The 25,404-nt window shown below is 38.2% G+C and overlaps 1 protein-coding gene across 3 annotated transcripts; it reads left to right on the forward strand.

Annotated features, from left to right (window-relative positions):
• Positions 1–2,074: 2,074 nt before the first annotated feature.
• nup93 (nucleoporin 93) lies at positions 2,075–24,293 on the forward strand. 3 transcript variants are annotated; one of them, XM_058752060.1, is made up of 22 exons: positions 2,075–2,211; positions 2,751–2,947; positions 3,061–3,178; positions 12,544–12,606; positions 14,387–14,515; positions 16,296–16,370; positions 17,208–17,300; positions 17,415–17,554; positions 18,619–18,751; positions 19,001–19,158; positions 19,374–19,539; positions 19,624–19,717; positions 20,777–20,968; positions 21,044–21,170; positions 21,662–21,734; positions 21,834–21,878; positions 22,126–22,242; positions 22,324–22,442; positions 23,280–23,397; positions 23,479–23,562; positions 23,796–23,924; positions 24,062–24,293. In XM_058752060.1, exons 2-22 carry the CDS (start codon positions 2,769–2,771, stop codon positions 24,170–24,172), a joined length of 2,463 nt encoding a protein of 820 aa, XP_058608043.1. In that variant the 5' UTR covers positions 2,075–2,211; positions 2,751–2,768; the 3' UTR covers positions 24,173–24,293. The 3 variants fall into 3 exon arrangements, with proteins under 3 accessions (XP_058608043.1, XP_058608044.1, XP_058608045.1); XM_058752061.1 differs by lacking the exon at positions 2,075–2,211 and adding an exon at positions 2,293–2,446; XM_058752062.1 differs by lacking the exon at positions 2,075–2,211 and adding an exon at positions 2,636–2,658.
• Positions 24,294–25,404: the final 1,111 nt, after the last annotated feature.

Here is a 25,404-nt window from a genome sequence, read left to right on the forward strand (position 1 = left end):
ATCATAGATCAAGTGTATTGTGTATCACCGTCAGGGTTCAGTCAAATGGTTTTCCAAACAACCTTACAGAAATTGTATCTGACCTGGGCCCGTATTTTTTACAGTCTATGGTTTATATGCATTTACACTAATTGTTTTTGAGAAGCACACATGTAAGAGGCTGACAATTAGCTGAACATACTTGTTTAAGTAGTGACATTTATCCTGCATTTTAAAATATTTGTTTGAATGTGGCAATTGACATTTTATTTTGAAACCTGTATTTGAATACAGCAACATATTGCACTCTACAATATTTCTATGATTAAATCTCTGTCAGAGACACCTCCCCTCTCCTATCAGCCAATCACTACTTTTTTTTTTTTTATTGCAAAAATTGTAGAAATATACAAGAACAGGGAAACAAGACATGAATGTATTCCTACAAAGAACAAACATAAAAATAAACACACAAAAAAACGAATATTCTGGATTTGCGTACATCAAATTATGGAATTATCTATACAGAAAAGTGTAAAAATAAAATTACATCATTTTAGAAAAGCTGTCATAGTGCATAAAAAATTTGGCACTCTTTTTGTTATTTGTCAGTCTTAGAGATGAAACAAGAGAATCAAATTCAGAAAGAAAGAGGGGGAGAGACAAAGGAGAATTAAGCCACTTTTGCTTATGAATGAAGAATTTTGCATTCAGTATAAGAAAATTAACAACATATTCAACAGTAGCTTTGGATTTTCATAATAAAAAATAAATTCTTTGAGGACGAAGGTATGGGTCACATTTATAAGGTTAGAAACATAGGTGCTTAAGTCAACCCATAATTTGTTGGTAACACCACAATCAAAAAACAAATGGGAAGCTGTTTCTTCAACAAAACCACAAAACGAGCAAGACTCATCAACATCAGAATATTTATAAATAGACAAATTAACGGGATGAATTTTATGAAGGATTTTATAATGAACCTCCTTAACTTTGTTAGATATACAAAATTTACTTGGCAAAAGCCAGGCCGTTCTCCAATTTATATTTGTTATAAAGGAACCCCAGTAGAATTTCCCTCTTGGAGTAATCTTTCTCTTTGTCTGAAATATTTTGCAAATATGTTTGTTATTGCATTTACGATCTAAAATATCAATGCCACCCAAACGTAAAGCCGGATAAACACTGTTGCCTTTACTGAATTTGAGGTGACTTTTAATTAACTGGGTTAAGCCTACTGGGATGGATCTCTTCAAAGTATTTCAAAGGAATTAGCAAGAACTTCTCTTTTTAATTTGTAAGGTCTATTTTTCCAGATAAAATCCAAAAATATTTTATGAATTTCCTTTATAGCTTTATCGTTGACAAATAAAGAAAGAGCAGAATATACAAAGTGAGAGAGCCCTTCAACCTTAGATAAAAGAACTCTACCAAATAATGAGAGATCTCTCTGAAGCCAGATGTTAAAGATCTGTTTGGTTTTTTTCATTTGATCAAAAAAGTTTAAATTATGTCTACTGATTGAATTTTTAGTGATATGAATTCCTAAATATTTTACACTTTTTTTTTAACTGGGATACTTCCTAAGAATATATCATCCATATCATGAATTGACATAAATTCACATTTCGAAGTATTAAGTTTTAGACCTGAGGCACAAGAAAATTGTTCAACCAATTCCAGAGCTTTTAGTAACTGGTTTTTGTCCTCCAAAAACAGCGTAGTGTCATCAGCTAGCTGCGCAATTTTGATCTCTCTGTCAAATACTGAAATTCCATTAAAATGATCATCTTGGTTAATTTATCAGCCAATCACTACTGTGTGCATAGTTAGTAAGCATGCTGACATCATCCATAGCAACGAGGTCAACCCCGCACTTACTCAGACTTCTCTCTATTCCTTAGTAAAAGTTTGTCTCAGCAGCTTTGTGAATAGGTTTTAAGAGAAAACTCTTAGCTAAAATCTTTTACTGCTATTTAGGAGAACTTTTAGTAGTAAGGTAAAATGTTTTGCGAATACGGACCCTGATCTCATATATATAAATTACTGTAAACAGAAACATCTGAATAAAGTTCTGTCGAGCCGCGCGTGCTTCTGGGAAAAAACAGTTTGAACCAATCAGCGCGCGCTCAATGGAACCCGGGAGTTCACGAGGGGGTTGTGTTTAGCATAGCGGCTAAAGTGGAAATTACCCTATTATAGCCTCTCTAAGGATTCACATTCTGGGAGGTGGGTTGTTACATATGCGTTAATTAATTACCTAGTTAATAGCTAGTTAATTGAAGTCTCATTTGACAGGTGTCTGTCTGGGACGCGTTTGCCGACAGCTCCTCATGTCAAGTTAGCTTGCTAGCAAGTAACAGTCGTTTCTAGTCACTACTGTTGTTTCACAAGCTATCATTTATTCAATGTAGTACTAATTATGTGTGTTTCTATATGTTCCATTGAATAAAAATAGAAATGGGTATGTAATGATACAGTTTATTTGACTTTATTAATTGTAGCTAATCATGACTCTGTTAAGAATAATAAATAAGTTCAGTAAAAATCACACAGTTACTACTGCACAGTCATAATAAATTAACATGGAATGTCCTTCAAACTGTAGGTTTATCAGTGTAATCAGTGTGTTTCTTTCGGTTTTATTGTAAAGGCAAGAGGAAGTGATAATTTGCTGTGAGTTACAGTTACTATGGTAACTACCATACTCATTACAAATTATGTGCATATCGCCATGTAACGTAGACATGCTCTTGTGTTGCTGTCAGGTGGAACAGGAGCTGCACATGGATACTGAGGGCTTCGGGGAACTCCTGCAGCAGGCAGAACAGCTTGCAGCAGAGACTGAGGCCGTGTCCGAGCTGCCCCATGTTGAGCGAAACCTACAGGAGATCCAACAGGCAGGAGAGCGACTACGTTCCCGAACTCTCACCAGAACCTCTCAGGACACAGCTGACGTAAAAGCGTGAGTTTTTAGTTTGGCATCTGTATGTAAATTGGCGTGACACTTAAATTTATTTGAAGTCATTTGGGTAAGCATATTATTTATGTACTGTCATTTTTTTTTTAAAACTTCAGCTCCATCCTCTTGGGCTCTCGGGGTCTTGACATCTTCCATATCTCTCAGCGTCTTGAGAGTCTCAGTGCTGCCACTACATTTGAGCCTCTTGAGCCAGTCAAGGACACTGATATTCAGGTTAGTGCATGTTTTACTTGGGTGGGTGTTTTTATTCCTAGTTGAATTTGATAATTTTCATACTTTATATCTCACTACTGCATGCATTGAGATGCAGCTGTTTAATGTCATATATTTAGCCACTGCAGTAGTTTTTTGAACTGTGGTATCTGTTGATATCAAAAGGCTCTAATTATCTGGATGGACACTACCATTAAAAAGTATGTACAGTAAGTTCAAAAGTTTGGGGTTGGTAGGATTTGTAAGTATTTAAATAGTATTAAAATCATGATCTCATGCAGAATAAAATAGAGAAATACAAAAATACAGTTAAACATTATATAACACTATATTATTAAACATATTACATTTAGAACAATATTGTGAAATATTACAATATAAAATAACTTTTCTATTTTATTTATTGATTAAATGTAATTTATTCATGTCAAGGCAAAGCTGAATTTTCAGCATCATTACTCCAGTCTTCAGTGTCACATAATCTTTCAGAAATCATTCTAATATGCTGATTTTTTATGCTCAAGTAACATTTATTATTATTTTCAGTTTTCTTCTTTGATGGATAGGCACTTTTCTTATCCAGCCTTAATTTCAAATGGAAATCTTTTGTAACAATGTGAAGTCCTAAATGTAGGGTTGGGTACCGAAACCCGGTACCAATATGGCACCAGTACCTATGTAACCGGCATGTACTAGAACCGAATCAGAACGCAGATTTCGGTGCCTCATTTCGGTGACATGCCTGAGCGATCGATTGAAATATTTGTCCTTTGTTTCTCCAAAACGAACGTAAGAAGCATCATCACCAGAACCTCATGTGAAAAATAATTTCCCGACTGAGAAAATGCACGTGAACTCAAGTCCAAAGCTCTAATAATACAAGTCCAACAAATCTTTGTAGTAACGCGAGCGTGCTGTTTTCACATTCCGCCTTAAAAGCACAACTCTGGAAATGAGAGCATCCGAGGAGCGTGTGAATGCAGAAATTACACTTGCTCTGACTGCAGCAGGTAACCTTCCATTAACTAGCTAAGCTAAACATTCTTAAATTAAAATGCCTAAAGCTAAAATTCTCTTGTATTCATGTTTTTAAACCTGTTGTCCAACAAAAGAGAGCATTACCTTTTTAGTCCACAACACCAGTTAAATGCTTCCTTTTGTGATCTGATGTAGCTTCTTGTCACAGAATGAGGCAGAAAATGACCCATTGACTACTAATACATCGATTGGCAATGGATTATAAATATACTTAATTATTATGGAAATACCAGAGATGGCTTGAATAACACAGATAAACTATACATTGTTGTAGTCGAGTGTTTATTGTATTTGTTTCATCATTCAAAACGTTTATATCTTGTTTACTCCGTTACATCCATAGCAATGCATTTGTCCATATTGGGGATTTCCTGGAGCTTCATGAGTTCCGCTACTTCTGTGACTGGATATGTGTGAGGGCGCCCTCTGGCATCCAGTATGAATGAAAAAGACATCATGTGTTTAGTGCTAATGGCCAATCCAATTATTAATTGGTCATTTTTATTTATTTTTTATTATTTTTAAGTATCAGTTCAGGCACCGTTTAGGCACCGGTACCGTTTTAAAAGTATCGATTTGGCACCAGTATCGAAAAAAACCCAAACGATACCCAACCCTACCTAAATGTTTTTGATAAAAAGTTTTTGAACAGTAAGATTTAATGTTTTATTAAGAAGTTTCTTCTGCTCACCAAGCCTGCATTTATTTGATCCAAAGTACAATCAAAAACAGTAAAATTGTTGTTTATTCCTGTGATTTCGAAGCTGAATTTTTATCATCATTACTCCAGTCACAAAATCCTTCAGAAATCATTCTAATATTCTGATTTGCTTCACAATATTGCTGCTTTTGCTGTATTTTGGATCAAATAAGTCAGGCTTGGTGAGCAGAAGATAATTCTTTAAAAACATTAAAAATTTTACTGTTCAAAAACGTTTGACTGGTAGTGTATATTTGGAATACTCGTGGTTTAATTTTAATTGTTTGGCATAACTCAGAACTGATCTTCCTCTGGTAAAAATCCACCCGTAAATGATTGAATCTGAAATAAACAGAAACAAGCCATTTCACGAAAATGCCTTGCAAAGCACATTTACTTAAATATTGTGTTGTGATGGAGTTTCTTAAATAGAAAAGCGAGTTACATCTTTTATTTTTACATTTTTAGAGTCGCTGTCTATTATTGTCCTCCCTTTACATGTAAACTGAGAGCAAAATGGAGCATTACGCCACCATTTTAATACAAATTTGCTCATCTAATCCATCAAATTTTAAATATTTTTTAAAAAGTTGACTCATTTCTTTGCTGTATTCTCTGCAATTTTGTTTTTGTGAAGTGCTTTGAAATGTATTTTTAAACTTCAGTCTGAAATTAATATAATATGTGCCCTTTATTTGTGCCCTAAGTCTATTCAATTGGAAATCATTTGCAAAGTACATGTAAAAGATACTATTTTTGAAAAGTAAATCCTAATACTTAATCTTCATTATTTATTCATTATATTATCTTCATTATTTTTGTTTGCAACATTTTTAAAAACAAGTTCAGATTTGATGCTAATGGTATACAAGTCAATTTTCATTGCAGAAACATACACTACTATTCAAAAGTTTGGTTTGGGTTTGGTAATATTTACTTTTTTCTCATGTTCACCAAGGCTGCATTTATTTGATCAAAAATACTGCTAATATTATTACAGTTTAAAATAACTGTTTTCTCTTTTAATATACTTCAAAATGTAATTTATTCCTGTGAAGGAATTTCAAGTCATTACTTCAGAATTCAGTGTTACATGATCCTTCAGAAATCATTCTAGTTTGCTGATTTGGTGCTCAAAACATTTCTTATTACTGTGATTGTTGAAACTGTTGTGCTCCTTAATGTTTTTATGGAAACCGTGATAATTTTTCAGTATCCTTCGATTAATAGAATCGAATTTATTGGAAATAGAATTTTATAAATGTGTTGCTGTAATTTAATAATTAATGCATCTTTGCACAATTAAAGTTAATGCTTTTCCCTGTTAGTGATGTACTCTGCAGTGTCTTCTTAATAATTTGATGAGACATCCTGCATTACAGCCTCAGTAGAAGCCAAATAAACATTTAAACAATCTCCACACTCAGCCCATTTATAATTAGCACTATGCTGTTGCCTTTAGAGCTTAAGAGACAGGGTGGGTCTAATGGCTCTCAATCCCTGTCTATGCATTTATCTTAATGGCAACAGGTTTTTCTGCTATTCATGTTTTTGTATATTATCATTGCTTCTTAGTGCAACCTTTCTTGTGTGTACCATACATATGTATTTCCTGTTGTTTTGATTTTGATTTGGGCATTTGTGAAGGCAGGCTGAGTACACAGCTTTTAGAAATGATATAGTGCATGCTGTGAATTGGATTATAGTATGTAAGTCTGCTAAGGTGTGACTTTGCTGTGGCAATGGGTTACTATTGAATTCAGTTCTAAGTGCTTCTGTAAGAGTAATACAGGCCTGTAGGCCAAGAGACGAGACGTGACGTGACAAAACGTGAATCAGGCGAAGCATTATGTTATTCTTAAAATTTTAATTACACAGTAAAGATCATTACAGCTTAAGAGTTTAGTGTTTTTGCTGACAGCTGCCATTGTAAATGAAAAGAACCTGATATGAAAATTGACATTTGAACTGAATGATGTTCATGCCTTTGTGAAACAGTAACAATAACAGTGGTTACTGCGCCCCCCTGTGGATGCTGCTGATACCAGATGATTTTTAGAGGCATTGCTAATGCCTTGTTGCAACTGTTTTGATACACAAAGCACCAAAAAACATGTGGGTTCAGAGAGGGACAGAAAGGTGGTGTTTATGGTGACTGCATTATGATACCATAGGTTTAGTGAATTACAGTGAGCTCACTAGAGCCAGGAATCAGCAGTGAAGTCAACAAACCACATGAAATTAAAGCTGGAGTCATCTTCTGGCTTTTTGTCCATGTTTGCACCTCACAGCATTGTGAGCCGATTGTACTATGCTCAAATTAGATTTTACTGCCTAAGTGGCAAATATGTTTATAATTTCCATATGTATACATTTTAATGCTGTAAAGTAGTGACCTAAATGTATTTACACAGAATCACAGGAAGTATTATATCACTTGAATGTTATAAACTAAAGTCTTTTGGCTTAACTGCTCTTGTCATGCCATTTATTGTGGTCTGTAGCCTCGTCCATCATCAGATGTCATAAGATCATGACAAACATGGTCTTTAATGATTTCTATGGGACTATTTTGATCAACAAAGTGATTTTTATATATACATTTAAGCCATTTGTTATGCGCGACTTTTGGTACAGTTTAAACAGTATTGGGGAAGATACTCATTTTACTTCAGTTTGATAAAAGAATGACACATTTTGGAAATAAAACTGTCAAATATTCATCAGTTAATCTGTCTTAAATAAAGACTCTGGACAGATATTTGCAGCAGTGCTCTGTACTTTTCTTAGTTATAAAATATGATATTCTTTATTTTCAGCATGCTTTAGTTTGAAAGGAAACCACTTGATGAGTTTTTTAGGCACCGTATCGATTGTTTTAAAGTGAGTCATTGTAGTAAATGCCACTTTAACAATATTAATGATAATGCTAAATGATGTCCAGAATAATATGAGATAAAAGGAGCACTTTTGTGGTTTTGTGTCGATGAAGAAGTACTATGACTCTTACTGAAGGGCCATTTTATGTCTTACTGAAGGGCTGTGGGGTATATAAGGATGGGACACATTGATCTCATCTGGTGATTATCCAAATCTGTGTTTTTAGTGCTGTCAAAGACAAGAACATTTCTGTTGCCTGTATGAGAAAAACAAAAAGATTATTATTTTGATTTTTTTATTTTGGCTTTATTTGGGTAAAACAGTATAGAGCAGACAGGAAGCAATGTGGGAGAGGATCAGGATCAGAAAGGACCACAAGTTGGGGCTCAATCTGGGAACTGTGTCGAAGCGTTGCCCACCACATCAGTTGTCTTTTTCACACCATTGTTTGCTGTTTTCAGAATCAAAAGGTATTTTAGAGAAGTTTAATGATTCTGGGCAATCACACAGCCACACCCATCGAAATGTACAGACAATGTTTAACAGAATGTGTCTTCTTACCATCAAAAGATAGATGTATTTTTCATTTGTTTGAAAGTTATCAATGCGGATAGAGAATTGGCTGTTGACTCATCAAGTCGTGTAATGATCCACTTGGTTTTCGCTTCTTGAAGGTTCGAAACCGTCTACCCCCACCCATCTTTTTCTGTGCTTATCTCTTCTGTCCTTCTCTTTCTCACTGTCTCTATCCCTCCCCCTCCTCTCCATCGTCTTTTTGTCAGACATATTTTTGTGGTGGGCCTGCCAGAGTGTGGCTCGGCTCTTACTGGAAGTGCACTTACTGCCTGGCACTTTCCTCACCTCCCTCCCTGTCTGAATATGTGTGTGTGTGTGTGTGTGGCTGAAAATCTCTAGCATTTTCAGAACAACTCTGATTGACTCTAAGGGCTATGAGATTTAATATCTCCATTTTGTTGAACTTGTGTAACTGCTCTTCCATTTATCATCTTCCTTCTCGTTATGTATCTCCGCCGTCTAAATCACCTATTGAAAAGATGTTTAGAATCGCATTAAACCCGCTGCTGAATAAAACAAAGATGCTGCAGGTGCCATGCTCAGAATTGCACTATTACAATTGCGCCGAGACATCCAGATGTGCATCGACTCTGCGAGCTGGTGGCAGAGTGTGTGTAAATTGTATATTGTGCATGCTCCATAAGGCTGCCGAGCTGCCTGCCTGCCTGAAGACAAAGGAAATGCACGCTGCTGATGAGGCGTAGTCTGCTGCCTTTCTTTCGCCTTCTGCATTTGCGTGTGTGGGAAAGCTTGCAGCCTTCTGCAACCCACGTGTTTCCTTTATAAAAGCTAAATAAAAATTTTATTTTAACATCACAACAGTAAGACAAACAAAGGCAGGAATGCCTTAGGAGCTTATATCATGTAAATGAAAAGGTGAACGCTTTAATGATGGACTGCAAGAAGGAGATTCACTACCCAAGCAAAATGGCGCAGAATCGGGCGATGCATCTCCTCTTTTTCTTTAACTCTCACTTCCACTTACTTTCCCGCACCATGCCTTCGCACCAGAGTGTGTTATCTAAGCGCACACAACGGTAGGTGCAGGATGAGCGTGAATAGCTCTACATGTAGAGTCTGATCTCTGGTCAGTGCACTCTGCTCATTAACTAAACATGACTCTTAAGAGGATTATTAGCCCAGTTTCTGGACAGGATGTCGAAAGCCATCAGGAGAGTGTGTGGGGGGGGAATCCATTACCATAATTGCATTGCGCTAGCAGAAGAGGAAAAAGGAAGGCTGCAGAGATGTTTAAAAAAAGGAAGAAATGAGTGAGAGTGAGAGTGAAAGAGGAGGCTGGCAGGGATGCTGGAGGAGAGATGAGGAGGAGGGGTGGACGACTGATGGTGAACAAGCACATGGATCAGGTTGAATAATGACTTCTCCTCAGATTCCCCCCCTTGTCTCTGGGCCGACTTGGTACGCTCCGCCTCCGACAATAAAGCAGCCCACAGTAACCCTGCTCGTGGCTCATATCTAGGTTCAGACCACTGGGCCGCCTTGAGGTAAAGAAGAGTGCATGTGGCAGAGACAGTGTGGGCCTCTGGTGAAGGAGGTCAGAAACGCCCTAAAAATGCACTGGCCCGCTTCTGCAGGACAAGGAAGATGGAGATGGTATGGGCAGGGGACGGGCACTCTGCTTCTAGACACTTTCACCTCTCAGCAGCACTTTCCCAGCAGGTTAAACCAGAGCATAAGTGAGTATCACCTACACGCACATGCATTCGACAGGCTTGCTATAGTATGTACGCCTCGGTCAGTCGGTTTAGCCCAAAAGACGAGACTGTCGCCTTCTCCGAAGGGATGATGAAGATGGCGAGGAGGAGGAGGAGGATGAAGACTTGTCTGTCACACAGGAAGTGGTGGGGTTAGGGTGGGGTTCCTTCACTCCTTCTCATTGTTCAGAAGTGAAAGAAAGGAAAAAGAGATGGATGTATAGATCTAGAAAGGGGTGTTTGAGTTTAAATCAAATGCTGTGGGTTCAGTTAGCGCATGTATGTATGTCTTTTATACAGCTTGCATTCGATACAGCAAGCATTCGATGTCAATCCATGTCATATTTCCTGCTATGTGTTGTTTAAAATGCATTATACCTGATTTCAAAATGTATACACATCCACAAGGTGTGTGCACCATGAACGTATGAATTCTATATGTAGCATTCATTACAGTGTCTTTAATGAACATGTATGTGCTTCATATAGTAATGACGTCTTCTGCTTGTCGTGATGCACCGTTTTTATCCAAATCAAACTCGCTCAATATTTGCTGCGCCTTCAATCTTCCAGAAATACATGGTGCTTAATTGTATGGCGTACGGTAACCTCCCCTTTCAACCTATGTGATCTGTACTTTGTCTAGCTGCTTTACTGGCAGCCTTTAGTCACGCATTTATTTTGCTGTGGTCAGATGATTTAAAATGTGCATCAGAAAAGACATACATGTAGTTTGGTATGAATTGCACATCTGATCTCTTATTGAAGTTTATATATTTTTTATTTATTTATTTTGTATTTTTTTGATGTGACTAATAATGTCTAAAAATGCCATATGTGATGACACGCTTCACAGTATGTAGTAAGCATGATGTTGGATAAGGCATGACCCAAATGCATCCATGTAAAATGTGTTCCTTTTGTCAGCTAGTGGCTCATGGGTACTTGATGCAGAGCGTGAATGCCTGAAGGGGGCGCTATTCTGTAGCTAGCGGTTGGAGGCATGGTGACTGAGCAAGAAATAGCGCTGCTAAGTATGAAATGTTGGCTGCTCCCACACCTTAAACTTCCCCCCCACCCACTTTCCATCTCCATATCCAACAGCTCGGCTCTTTCGTTCGGATGCGTCATTTAGATGTTGCGTTCCCCAAATCAGAATAAATCAATCCTCATTTACAGCTGTCAGTCAGAGTGTGGATGGGGTGATGGGGGTCGTGCAATCTCGGAGGGGGGAGGAAAAGAGTCATCGGGGGGAAGGGAGGACAGACTTCAACTCGTTCCTGAGGACTTGGATAAAAAAAAAGGGTGTGAATGGTGATCGGTGCCTAAATTTCTAAAATCGAACGAATTTATTGATGAATTAAAAAGAAACATCTCAAAACAGTGTTCATTCTTTTACGATTATTCGGTGTGCTTTTCATGACACGACCATATTCAGTAAAAATCAAACCTGGAAAATGTGCCTGATGCTTTTTTGACTCCATCCTTGTTGTAATAATAAAAGCCAATGGTTGCAGGTTCCAGTTCAGAGGTGGCATTTCTCTCCATTCTTCGAAAATTGGCTTTTCAATGGTCTGATGGTCCTCCAAACCCATCAGAACCAGCTTCCCCTTCCATCAGTACCACTCCCTATCCCAACCCCCACTCAATGTGTGTGTGTGAGTTGCACGTCATTCCAGTGACTTCTCTGTCCTCAGGATCAGCTGCTGGATCTTTCTGTTCTCTGTTTAATCAAAACGAATGCGGGTGTGTGTGAGTGTTCGTTACCCAGCTGTACATCAAGTACAATCATTCTAGTGCATCCATACAGGTTGCTCGAGCTGCACACTCGGCATCCAGTCAGAAAATGTAGCTCGTGTATCCTTGGAGGCTACTGATGTGTGCGTTTTCCATCTGTGATCGAACAAAGATGACGTTTTAGATGATGATGGCCCATAATTAGATATAAGCAGCTGTGTGCTTTATGATTTCCAGTTGGTAACATTCTAGTCAGGGTTTAGTGTGATTTTTAAACTGTCAGTGTCCTAGAGAGTAGTCTGAGAGTGGGAGATGGGTGGAAACCAAGCAGTTTGAAGCACATTTTCCACACCCGTCCATTGACTTCTTTGTGTAGGAACGTGGTTCACGTGTTCGCATGAATGCGGGGTTTCTTAAATGCGCAGTACTTTTAGTACACTCGAAAATGTAGTGAACCAAAGCTTTGCTGATCCAGCTCTGACCAGTCGAGAGCGGCCATTTTGGGCGAGCGATCTCGCACAGGGTCGATTCTAAGCACATTTTTAGCAGCGATATCGATAATGATGGCAATTCTCCATCTCTGGCCTGTGGCGTTTGCGTCTTGGAGGAAGTATGGAGGGAAGGAGAGAGAAAGGGAGAGAGGGCGTGTGCTCTGCATGCAGAAAAGGGGAAAGTAGGTTGCAGTACGTTTAACCTCCATGCCGTGTCTCTTGTTCCAGGGCTTTCTGAAGAACGAGAGAGACAATGCACTGCTGTCAGCCATCGAGGAATCACGCCGCAGGGTGAGCATCTTCCTTTACCTCTCTATATCCTTTTGCGAACATTTATTTGCTCAGTCGATCAAACCATGTCTTTTTGTCCAGTGTAGAGAAAAGGAATGGGATTTTTAACAACGCTAAACTTCAGCGCATTGCCCAGACATTTCAAATCTACGCAATTCATCTGACAGCTCCTTTAAAACAGTTTCTTTCCGATAATTGCCAGAGGTTGTAGCTCTTTTGGTTTTAGGTCAAATCCCCTTTTCCCCTTGTTGTCTCCTCAGCCACTGTCAGTGAGGTAAAAACAGGCCCTTTCACCTGTTATTATCCATCTCTCAGCAGAGAGCTGCTCTCTGCCAGGTCAATATCCCATCTATCTATCCTCTCAGTCTAGTCATCAAACCCTCTCAGGAGGAGGAAAGTCAGCAAAGAGATGGACAGAGGATAATTTGCTCACCAAAGAAGAGGTGTTACCCTCACAACACAGATGGCCTGTATGTGACAAGTGAAAAGTGAAAGTTTTGGGTCCTTAGGCGCTGCAGTAAAATTTGTGTCACTCACAGGCAGGCCCAAAATCCTTTTTTAATTAACTGACTATTTTGTATTATACAGATTTGTAACTATATATTATAACAGCACAATTATTTAGTTGTCATAGGTGTGACAAAAAGCCAGTCTCCATTTATAATGGTACCTGTCAGAAAAAAAGTGACAACTCATCATGATTTATTTCCTCATATTTTTATTTTTGCGGTGTTTTGAGGAATATTCCACTTATATCTGACACCACATGAAGAGATGGGCAAAAACTAGGCTTAACATCCTACAGTTTACTTTAGCAGACCATTTTTATGTAAATCTTGCACGTCACTTACATCAGCATGTGTCAAACAATCGTTCTTAAAATTTGACATAAACCATGTGCAACTGCAGTTTCTAATAAAATTACCATCCAACTGAAGAGTAATGTATTCACTCTACTCTCCAAAGACAATTTTTACTTGCATTTGGGCATTTTGAGCGTTAATTTTGGACCCCAAGTGAGAATGAAGTAAACTGCTGGATGATTAATGGCTTTTTTGACCCAGCAAAATCATCTGGAGTACAGAGTACCCCTTTTGAATTTGTTCCATTCTCCTCATTTGGAAGTCGCTTAATAAGATAAAGCATCTGCTAAATTTAAATGTAAAAACAAAACCCTCCTGAGCGTTTTCTCCTCTTGAAATTTTACCTGATTGCCATTAACTTCAGCACGCCGTACTGATTATATCTCACTGCCTCCATCATTACGCTCGATTCTAAAATCTCTTCCTCCAGAGTTCAGAAGCCTTTTTAATTAGAACGCTTGCAATTATCACACGTTGATCCGCCGGGACGGAGTAAAATAGACGAAAGGTCTTCGGATTCAATCAGGGTATGGGCTAAATCGGTGGTAGGCGTGAAGACAGACCCAGATAGCGGCACAGTTCCATTAGCGAGGCCTCCACACATCCAGGCTTTAGCGGTCCAGACCCAGTTTGAGTCTCCCCAGGCCCAGCTCTCGTTCCTTGTCCCTCGGAGGTGGAATTGGGGGAGGGGTGAAGATAGTGGTGCCCGTTAGCGCTTATTGTGCACAGCATGCTTCCCAGATCCAGGCTGCTCCCTTCTTACTCCGCTAGCTATTTTTAATGCGTCACATGTTGGGTAACCTATATATTCACTGAAGGCTTTGTAGTTTCAACTCGTTTTACTCTCGTTTATCACATCTTTTATGTGTGATTTGTACCTTGTCCCCTCTTTTTCACTCGTTCTGTCTTTCTTGCAGACATTTCTGCTGGCGGAGGAGTACCACAGAGACTCTATGTTGGTGCAGTGGGAGCAGGTGAAACAGAGAGTGTTGCACACCCTGCTGGGAGCTGGAGAGGATGCACTGGACTTCAGCCAGGAAGTGGAGGTCTGAGGAACAACACGACACATGAAACACAATACACACGCAGGATAGATGTGATATAACTCCCTTGTAAGATATGTAATAGCACACACTCACCTCACTTCACACGTGGCGTATCCGTGAAGTACAAATGTTCTCATTTAGCATCTAAGGAGCTTGTTCAGATCTGTTGGCGTGATACACCCAGCCTGTGGCTACATTTGTCCTGGATCTGTTTGTCAGTGAAATCTTATCTGGCAAAAGCTTTTTTTGTAGTTCTTTTCAGAATAGGACATTTAGACCTGATTTTTTTTTTTTTTGTAGTAATTTTATTTATTTTTTTATATATATATAAAAAAGACAAATCATTATGTAAAAATAACATCTAGTGGGCCTTAAAATAATTTATGCACTACAAGCATCACCAAAAGTATTAATAAAAATATATTGATATAAACTAAATCTAGGTTATATATTATAAATATCTGTCTATCTATCTATATACACACACACACATATATATGTAGATTTAGTTTTATGTTTGTGTGTGTGTATATATACAGATATTTAGACTATATTTTAGGCTATTTAGCTATAAAGCTAAATGTGTGTATAAAATATTAGATTTAATTTTATATTTCATACATATTACATGACATACTATCTTGTATGCTGTGAGCATTTTAATATATACGTATTTACTTTGATACTTTAAAAAAAATTCAATTATATATTTTTAGCTTTAAATTTATTGTTATATTCATATGCTCACTTCATATAAAAGTAAAAAAAAAAATCAGTCATGTGACCATAAGATGGGATGACATTGGCTGCTTTTAGTGGGTATTATTCATAAAATAAAGGCTCTTTTGGCAGCATCGCTCACATCGCTGCTGTCACAAAATGGAGAGGTGAGTAAGAGGGAAGGATGTAGGAAACATCAAACATTGAAGATGACAAGCACTACTCTTCTAAATAATATATAACAAAAAAAAACGCATGTCTCACTTTTATGTCCTCAAGTGGAACAATAGTCTGTGTACGGCAAACAATGATGGTCTTTTTGAGAAGGCGAAACCTTGGAATATGCTTTTGTTTTTCCTTTTATCTTCCTATAAAGGATTCAAGAAGAATGTAGTGTTTGTGCAAATTTGGACACAAATGCACGTATGTTTGTGTGCTCTAGGAGATTTTTGACTGCTGTCCTGCTGCTTTAATTATTAAACAGCAGTTAAATTTTCCATGTGTGACCTGCTGTTCACTTCCTATGCCAGGAGCTCACTCTTCCTTGTACCACCAGCCTGGGTCGCCCCCTCCCCACTACATAGTCACACAAACTGCAATGCCTCAGTGGCTTTCTTGCCAGGCTGTTCATGGAATTTGCTACTGTGGAGTGTGTGTGAGAGAGAGAGATTGTGTGTTGAAATTTATTTCAATTAAAGCACCATATGCTTTATCTATGTCAAATCTTTCTCAGTACATGTGACAATTTTTCTTTAGAAGAGAAATTCATGTCCACATATACAATTTAAGGTTTTTCTGTCTCTCTTTCTCTGTGTATTCACAACACTGAGCTGTGTGCTCTCGAGCGTGAGTTATGTTCTTCACAATGGCTTCACGCTACATTGGTCGCTGCATTTAGATTAAAACAACTCTCCAAGATAAACGCAGCTTGTGCACTTGTCAAACCCACGCTTTTACAGGCGCACATATGCACACCTACACACGTAGAGAATATTAATATGGGCTTGTTGTGTAGACGTCCTTGTTTGTGCCTTAACGGCTGTTGCTATGTGCCCCACAGCCCAGTTTTGTGAGTGAGGTCGGAGTTCCAGGACGCAGTGCACTGGATAGTGTGGAAGCTGCCTACAGCCGACAGGTTTGTAGAAAGCCATACATATACAACATAAGCACACACACAAAGAAAAAAAATAAATAAATAAAAATAGTTGTACATAATGTTTTATAAAGATATGTATATTTCATTCATTTATTTGTGTGTGTATAATGAAGTATAAAAATGAACTTAATAATTAAAAAGTCAATTAAAGCTTTATTACACAATTATGCATGCATGAATTCAATCATCAAAATGCTATAATTTCCAGTAGAAAGTACTTTTAAAACATCACATAGAAATTGGACAACATCAAACTGGACGCTAATAAATCATGCAATCCTAGTTATAAGATATCTTAAAAAAAAAAATTAAATGAAATTAAAAAAAGACTGGCTCATAGTTAATCAGAATACCTTTTCAGTTAGTTAAGCTTAGCTTTTCTCTTAACTAGACACGAGAATAAATGTGTCGTGTTTTGCAAGCCTAGCTTGATTGATTGAAAAGATTGATTGGCTGGAACGGAGCATGATGGGTAAGCTCCCAATCTATCCATAAAGGGGAGGGCCATCTCTCACTCTCTCCTCCTTTGTTCTCTCTTTTTTTTGTCTTTTTTTTTTGTCAGATCTCTCTCTTTTATTCCCTTTGTCCTTTTTTTTTTCGAATCATGTGTCGCCACATCGCCTGTGGAGTCATCTTCCTGATCTTTGTGCTCTTTTTTGAAGACCTTCTAAACATTTTCATCCTGTTTGTTTTGTTTTTCATCATCCTACACTTCACCTCCAGATAATAGCAGATTCAGCTATGGAGAGCTCGGCCTTAGACGGCAGTCAGTCTTTGACCTTCATTCTCAATTTGCATTTTCCCTCTTTCATTTAGATCTATATCTTCAATGAGAAGATAGTAAATGGGCATCTTCAACCCAACCTGGGAGATCTCTGTGCCGCAGTAGCCGAAAGCCTGGATGATAAGGTATGTCACATTCGGCCTGGCTTCACTGTGTATCTGTGCTTTCTGTCTCAGAAATATAGGGGAGTGATTGCTTTAATAGTGATTCTGTAAAGTTGTCTGTGCATGTGTTTGCAGAACGTGTCAGACATGTGGCTCATGGTGAAACAGATGACAGACGTTCTGTTGGTGCCAGCAAAGGACACGCTGAAGTGCCGAGTGTCTGTGGGCATGCAGATGGCCTTTGTCAGACAAGCCCTGCAGTTCCTGGAGAACAGGTGAGAAAGAAATTTCAGCTTGCTCTTTGTTTAGAGAGATAATATTGACATGAATTAGTTTTAAGTGATTTTAAATAAATTTAATTATAAATTAAGAAGTAATAAAAACAATAAAGCTTCAGTGTAGAGTTGTACAATTTATTCTTTGTTTAGAGACTTCCAGTTTATTGTGGACATTTGTTACACTACCATTGAAAAGCTCAGAAAGATCTTTAAAAATGTTTTTGAAAGAAGTCTCTTCTGCTAACCAAAGCTGCATGTATTTGTTTTAAATAATTTTAAAATACAGTTTAATAACAATTTTAATGTATTTTAAAATGATAAATACTGAAATGGCAAAGCAGGATTATCGGCAGCCATTACAACTTTCTTTAGTGTCACATAATTCTTTCAGAAATTATTCTAAAATACTAATTTGTTGCTTAATAAACATTTCTTAATATTATCAATTTTATAATTATTATTAATGTTGAAAACAGTTGTGCTGCTTAATATGTTTGTGAAAACTGATATATTTTTAATAGAAAGTTCAAAAGAACAGCCTTCTATTTGAAATAAAAATATTTTGTAACTTGAACTATTTAATGCATCCTTGCTAAATAAAAGTAGTAATTTCTTGCCAAAAAATCTTACTGACTCCACATTTTTGAATGGTAGTGTATGTTTAGGGATCCCATGGTTGTTGGAAAACCTGGAAATATCATGAAAAATAATAAAGTTGATTTCAAATTTGTGAATATCAATTATATGCTCCCCTCCAAAATAAGTAATGGGTTAGATTTTGCTCTTAGGTTGATTAAATCTTGTTTACAGGAGTTCAGGTTTGTGAACTAGCCATTTTTTTTTTTGTCAATTTATTTCAGTCAGTCTGTCAAACAGCTTCACAAATCAGTCTGAATGACTCATTAGTGAGTCAGTCTGAATCAAAAATATTATTTTTTAAAACATTTAGTTCTAACAGGATAATGGGAAAAGCATTTAAATTCAGTGGTCAAAAAGTTAGTGAACCCAGTATGTACTTTTATCCACTAGAAAAATGGACTGCTTGTGTCTCTCTTCTACAGCTATAAAAATTACACTATGGTCACTGTATTTGGGAATCTGCACCAGGCTCAGCTGGGTGGAGTACCTGGCACTTATCAGCTCGTATGCAGCTTTCTGAACATCAAGCTGCCGACCCCGTTGCCAGGCATGCAGGTACTGCAGCAGAACGTGTCCACACCACACAGCACAGGCAGCACTACATCATACAGACTAGATGCCTTCACTGCAGATACTCTCGAGTGAACTGCGCAGAGTGTGGCTTGCCGTAGTTTAGATAACAGCAGTGGATTCTCCCTGCATGGGCCAATAAGCTGCTTATTTTAGACTTGAAAGTAAAAAGGGGGTAAATGGACGCAGTGTGACCCAAGGATAAACACTGCTGCGTGTGTATGTGTGTAACAGGACGGCGAGGTGGAGGGACATCCAGTGTGGGCTCTGATCTATTTCTGCCTGCGTTGCGGAGACCTGTCTGCCGCCATGCAGGTGGTGAACAGGGCACAGCATCAGCTGGGCGACTTTAAGATTTGGTTTCAGGAATTCATGAACAGCCCCGACCGACGGTGAGAACGCACATACACTCATCCCAAAACTAGATCACATCCTAAGAGGACTATTTCTCCTCTGTTTTTGGTAACTACTTCTCTCTCTTGTGCGTTTGACCCAGCTTGCTCCCTTTTCGTCTCTCATGCATAAGTTTGAATCTTAAAACTGAATAATTCAGTAAATCTGTTTTAGGATTCAGTGTATATTTATTCAACTGCACTGTTCTTCTCAGTTTGTCTCCTGCCACGGAGAATAAACTACGACTTCATTACCGACGTGTGCTGAGGAACAGCGCTGACCCCTACAAGCGTGCGGTCTACTGCCTCATCGGCAAATGCGACATCGGTGACAATCATGGAGAGGTGGCCGATAAGACGGAGGACTACCTGTGGCTAAAGGTCAGATATAGACATAATTGTATATCAAAGTTTGTTATAGTTAATATTTTTTTACTAATGTTTTGAGCCATGTTCTGTGTCCAGCTAAATCAAGTGTGTTTTGATGAGGATGGCAGCAGTTCCCCTCAGGACAGAATGACTCTAGCCCAACTTCAGAAACAGCTACTGGAGGACTATGGTGAGACTCACAGTCACCATATATATATATATATATATATATATGATATACTATATACTTTTATTTAATTGAAACATTCACGTTTAAACTAAATTCCAACATTTATCACATACTCAGTCAAAACTGGGTTATAAAAAAATAAGATTGTGAGCTGTTCTGTGGCAGACAGGTTTCAGCTGGATTCAATCAGATTCAGAGAAAACACATTGTGAATATTTTGGAGAAAAAAAATGTACTGTGTCACAAGGGAATCCTAGCCGCTTCTGTTAAACTGGATTAAGATGACTACACTATTAAATAATATTACAGTTACAAAATTCAGGCAGTATATCTTAATCTCAGCTCTTTAAAACAAGTGGTCTCTCTGAATGCGTGAAACTCAGATCAAATTATTCCATACAGCCAAGAAATCAGCCCACTTATCTTTAGATTCACTCCAGTCCTAAAGGAAGAGATTTAAATGGGCATTTGAAAGACTAGGAAGTTAGTCAGTATGCACCCCCCTCCCCCATTGAGTCTCTGCCAGTGTGCCTAACCCAGATAAAAGTGTATGTCATTGTGCTGTTTTCTCATGGCTTAAACTTCTCCTCGCCCAGTTTTAAAAAGGCATCCGCTTAGTTTCTTCCACCTGCCTGATGAGTCAGTCTTATCTCGCCGGCGCTCCTGCAGTACACCACATTAAAGACTCCCTCTATTGCTGATAAGACTCCTTCACTCCCAGCTGCACTGCCATTACGCTCCATGCAAAGTCGCAGCAGGTCTTTTCAATGCTGCCTTAAGACGTCAGTTTTAACGGCAATTTAAATGAGAGGGGATTATTTCAACTCATGCAAATGGAAATGAAACAGCCTATTTAAGCACTTCACAGCTGAGGAAGATTTATATGGAACCTATTACTCGCTTAAAGAAGCATTCAAATTCCTTAAGTTACAAATCCTTACTGGCTGCATTTGCATGTGCACATTCCCAATATGTGGTTGATAATGTTCTGTAAGTGGTTTTTGGATTATCCCAAATGCTCATAAAGGTGTGTGGCATTATTTAAATTGTTTTCTGCAGGTGAGTCCCATTTCTCGGCCAGCCACCAGCCATTCCTGTACTTCCAGGTGCTTTTCCTGACTGCACAGTTTGAGGCGGCCATAGCGTTCCTTTTCCGAGTGGAGCGTCTGCGCAGCCATGCCGTTCATGTAGCTCTGGTGCTGTATGAACTCAAACTGCTGCTCAAATCATCGGGCCAGAGTGCACAACTCTGTAAGTTCTGATCAATAAGTGATAACTCAATTGTATCTGGTCTCTGTTCTAAAGAGGTTTCTGGTCTTTTCTCAGTGAGTCAAGAGGCTGGAGATCCTCCAATGGTGCGAAGGCTCAACTTCATCAGGCTGCTTATGCTCTACACCCGCAAGTTTGAGTCCACAGACCCACGAGAGGCCCTGCAGTACTTCTACTTTCTCCGGTAATGGTCGTCCTTACCCCAGCTGATGCTATTGGGTCATTTAGGGTAACATACTAAAAGAGCTGTGGAGCAAATCTATACTTCAACACACCAGAACTGTTCTAAAATCAGCTTGTTTCCTGTTTGATCAGTGGCTGAACTGTAAGTCATGTCTTTTTCTCTGAAAATACTGAGCGAATCCCTCTCTGAGAAGAGATTAATGTGTCATGAATAACTCAGAACCTTCCACGAATGATCCATGAATAATTAAACCTGTTCCATGCACACTGAATTTGATGCTAACTCGACCCATTGTTTTAAGTGACCTCACAGGCACCGTTACAAAAAGAAACGGTTGATCTTCTAAAGGTCTTTTATCTCTGGGGTTTGCACGCGTATCACAAAGCGAACACGTTCCTATGCAGGCCCAACTGCTTTCGTGCTACAAATGGCATAATTGCTGTACATCACTGAGTGAAAACTCACAATCACTGTTCTCTGATTGGCCACAGGAATGAGAAGGACAGTCAAGGAGAAAACATGTTCATGCGCTGTGTCAGCGAGCTAGTCATCGAGAGTCGGGAGGTAAGAAACGTGTGTGAGCTCGTTGGAGGAAGCGTTTCTGCATACTAATTGCTATTATTATTACATAATATCTGTCAATAACTAACTCTCTTCCTGTAGTTCGATATGCTTCTTGGAAGACTTGAAAAAGATGGAAGCAGAAAGGTATGTTGGAGGCTTTTGTTGTAATATCACCTGACTTGCAGATAGTGAACATGCCACTGTTCTTTCATGGTAACTGACTCGTTCGTTATTTTGTTTGCTCGGCCTTACAGGGTTGTGTAGAATGTGCTATTGTCTCAAAGGCCTTTGCAGCACACTCTGGCCTTTCATGCTCTCAAAGCAATTTGACAGCACCATTGTGCATTCAGTCTTCCTCAGCTCTAAGCAGTGTTTGTTTGAATCCCTTCAGCCCGGCGTGATCGACAAGTTTGCCGGAGACACGAGAGCCATCATTACCAAGGTAGCCTCGGAGGCAGAGAACAAGGGGTTGTTTGAGGAGGCCGTCAAACTGTACGAGTTAGCCAAGGTAAGATGAGGTGTGACGTGCCGTTGGGTTGATTAGTCTCATGTTGATTGTGCCTAAAGCATCTTTTGTTTCCTGCATCAGAATGCTGACAAGGTTCTGGAGCTGATGAACAAATTGTTGAGTCCAGTTATCGCTCAAGTCAGCGAGCCCCAGTCCAACAAAGAGCGACTCAAAAACATGGCAGTGGCTATTGCTGAACGGTGAGCATTCTGTACACAGACCTCTATAAACTATAAAAGCCCTTTTTTGCCTAAAGTACAAAAAAAAAAAAAATCATAATCCCAACTTTATATCTCACTACAGAACTTCATCTCATTATTGCAACTTTATATTTCAGTGTTTTTTTTTATATTCCCCAAATTGTGCCTTTATATCTCCCAAATGCGACTTATGTATATCTCTCAATTATCTCTCAATTATGACTTGGCCTCTTCTAATTGCAACTTTACATCTCACAATTGTGACTTTATATCTTGCTGTTGTGATTATACAACTGCTGCAACTTTATATCTCCCAGTTGCAACTTTGTAACTGTTGCAATTTTACTTCTTGCAGTTGCAACTGACAATTGAAACTATATCTACCAATTGCAATTTCACATATCACAATGTATTTATTTCTCAGTTGCAGTTTGTCAATTATGACTATTTTGCATTATTACAACTTTGTTTCTCGATTACTTCTTTGTCTCCTAATTGCATCTTTATACAGAATCTCACAATTGTGACTTTATATCTTGCGATTTAAACTGTTTCTCATAATAGTGATTTCTATTTTCCAAATGTGATTTTATTTCTTGCAAAGTGACTGACTGTTTTTTTGCAATTGTGACATTATCGCTAATGCAGCTTTATTTCTTATCTTTTTTCTTTTTTTTAATGCAGCTTTATTTCTTTTCTTTTTTCTTTTTTTTAATGTCACAATTACTTAATTTTGAGGCAGAAACAGGCTTCCATAATGAACCTCCATCATGTCTTTTTGGTCTAGATTGTAGTTTCAATGAACACCAAATGGTTTCTTGTATTTCTTGAGCACAGGTACCGTACTAACGGTATAGCTGGGGAGAAGTCTGTGGACAGCACCTTCTACCTGCTCCTGGACCTCATGACGTTCTTTGATGAGTACCACGCCGGCCACATAGACCGAGCCTACGATGTAAGTCACCTGAAGACCCCTGTCGAGCTTCGGCACATTCTGCCAGGTATTAATCTTTATTTTTGTGCCATTCTGTGTCAGGTGATTGAGAGGCTAAAGCTGGTTCCCTTAAGTCAGGACAGTGTGGAGGAGCGGGTTGCGGCATTCAGAAACTTCAGCGACGAGGTAAAAGATCTGAAAGCATTAGCATAAATCACCTAATTGCTGTTATTTCAAATGCTAAGTTGTTGTGTCGTTTCAGGTGACCCCAAATTAATACGTCTTTTCAAATCTTTGCTTTTTGGTTGAGTTGACAAAACTAGTCTATAATTTTGAAAAACTATTCTTTTTTTTAATGACCAGAATGGAGGCCTTTATTAACATGACATTCTCTCCATTGTGTTTTAATCTTTTCACAGATAAGACACAATTTGTCAGAGGTTCTGTTGGCCACAATGAATATCCTGTTCACACAATACAAGCGTCTAAAGGGGGCTGCAGCAGGGACGCCAGGAAGACCTCAGCGTACCCTAGAGGACAGAGACATGGTAAAACATATTTCCTAATTAAAATACATATTCAACTGGACATTGGACACGCACTGTGATGATACATGTTAATTGTGATTAGCTCTTCTCAAGTGTGTGTGACCACCGGCGGCTGCATTTGTCTACTTTCTCTGCAGCTGCTGCGCAGTCAAGCCCGGGCTCTGATCACGTTTGCGGGAATGATTCCGTATCGCATGGCTGGAGATACCAATGCCAGACTGGTTCAGATGGAGGTCCTAATGAACTGAAACCCACCTTCACTCTTCTCCAGCAGCTCTCTTTCATTGTCCTCATTCCATCATTACTTTTGTCAACTTATATTTGTATTTTTTTCCATTATTTGAAATAAAAAAATTTTTTTTTCATTCAGTTCAGTTTTGTTTCGATTTCATTTCTTATGTTATAAACCTCTTTTTTTCCAGTTTTTTTAATTTGATGTGACATTGTTTTGTCCTGCATTTTCTGTCTTTTTTCACTTGCATATCAATTTCATTTTAAAAGCCATAGTCTCATATAAAAGCTATATGACACTAATCAAATACACTATTACAGCTTATCACTCATGAAATCTAATATCAATCCAATATGAAATCCAGTGCAAACAATGTGCACATCTCATGACAATAGTATACTTTATTATGTTATTAACAGTAAGATTAGTCACTTTGGTGGATTTGGTTGCGATCAACTATCTGTGTACTGTATATACAGGGTTCTCACAGAAAAACTTTCTGTGGCCAGAAAAAGCATGGAAATTTAATAAAAGTCAGAGCTTGCTTTAGTGACCTATACATTTTACTAGTTATGAGTTGTTCTGAAATATTTTATTGACTACACATTGTTGTTGATAGAGCTTGTGTAGTGTAAAACACAAACTAGTGATTTGTGAGCAAGTGTTTCTTTTAAGATAAGCACTTTACAGTTTGTCCCCATTAGCCGATGCATTAACTAACACTGAGCGATACATTTGTTACAGTATTTATTCATCTGTTAACGTTAGTTAATAAAAATACAACTCTTCGTTATTAGTTCAGGTCCATTAAATATTAACAGACAACTTTTGATTTTAATAATGAAATTAACATTAAGATTAATAAATGCTTTTGAAGTATTCTTCATTGTTCATCTTCAGTGTATGGTAACTAAATGTAATTTACTAAAGCCTTTTATATTAAATCATTCAAATTGCTTCACAAGGTCAATTCATTCACAAATCAGTCTGAATCAATCATGGGCATGAATTGATCAAAACATGAGGGAAGCCTTTATATTTTTTGCCTCTGTTTTGGTTGGCTCATACTTTATTCATTAAAATGTATGTTGTGTAACACAAACAAGAGGCCGGACAGGGAGTGTTTAGAGCCCTTTCAGAGAGTTACGAGAGCAGGAATGTGTCTGTGTGACATTGATTCTCTCAGCAGATGGTGGGTTATGGAGGAAATGCCCGTAGAGCACACAGATGGACGTGTTGGCTTTGTCA

The sequence above is a fragment of the Onychostoma macrolepis genome, chromosome 18, assembly GCF_012432095.1.
Source record: "Onychostoma macrolepis isolate SWU-2019 chromosome 18, ASM1243209v1, whole genome shotgun sequence".
NCBI classification, from domain to species: Eukaryota; Metazoa; Chordata; class Actinopteri; order Cypriniformes; family Cyprinidae; genus Onychostoma; species Onychostoma macrolepis.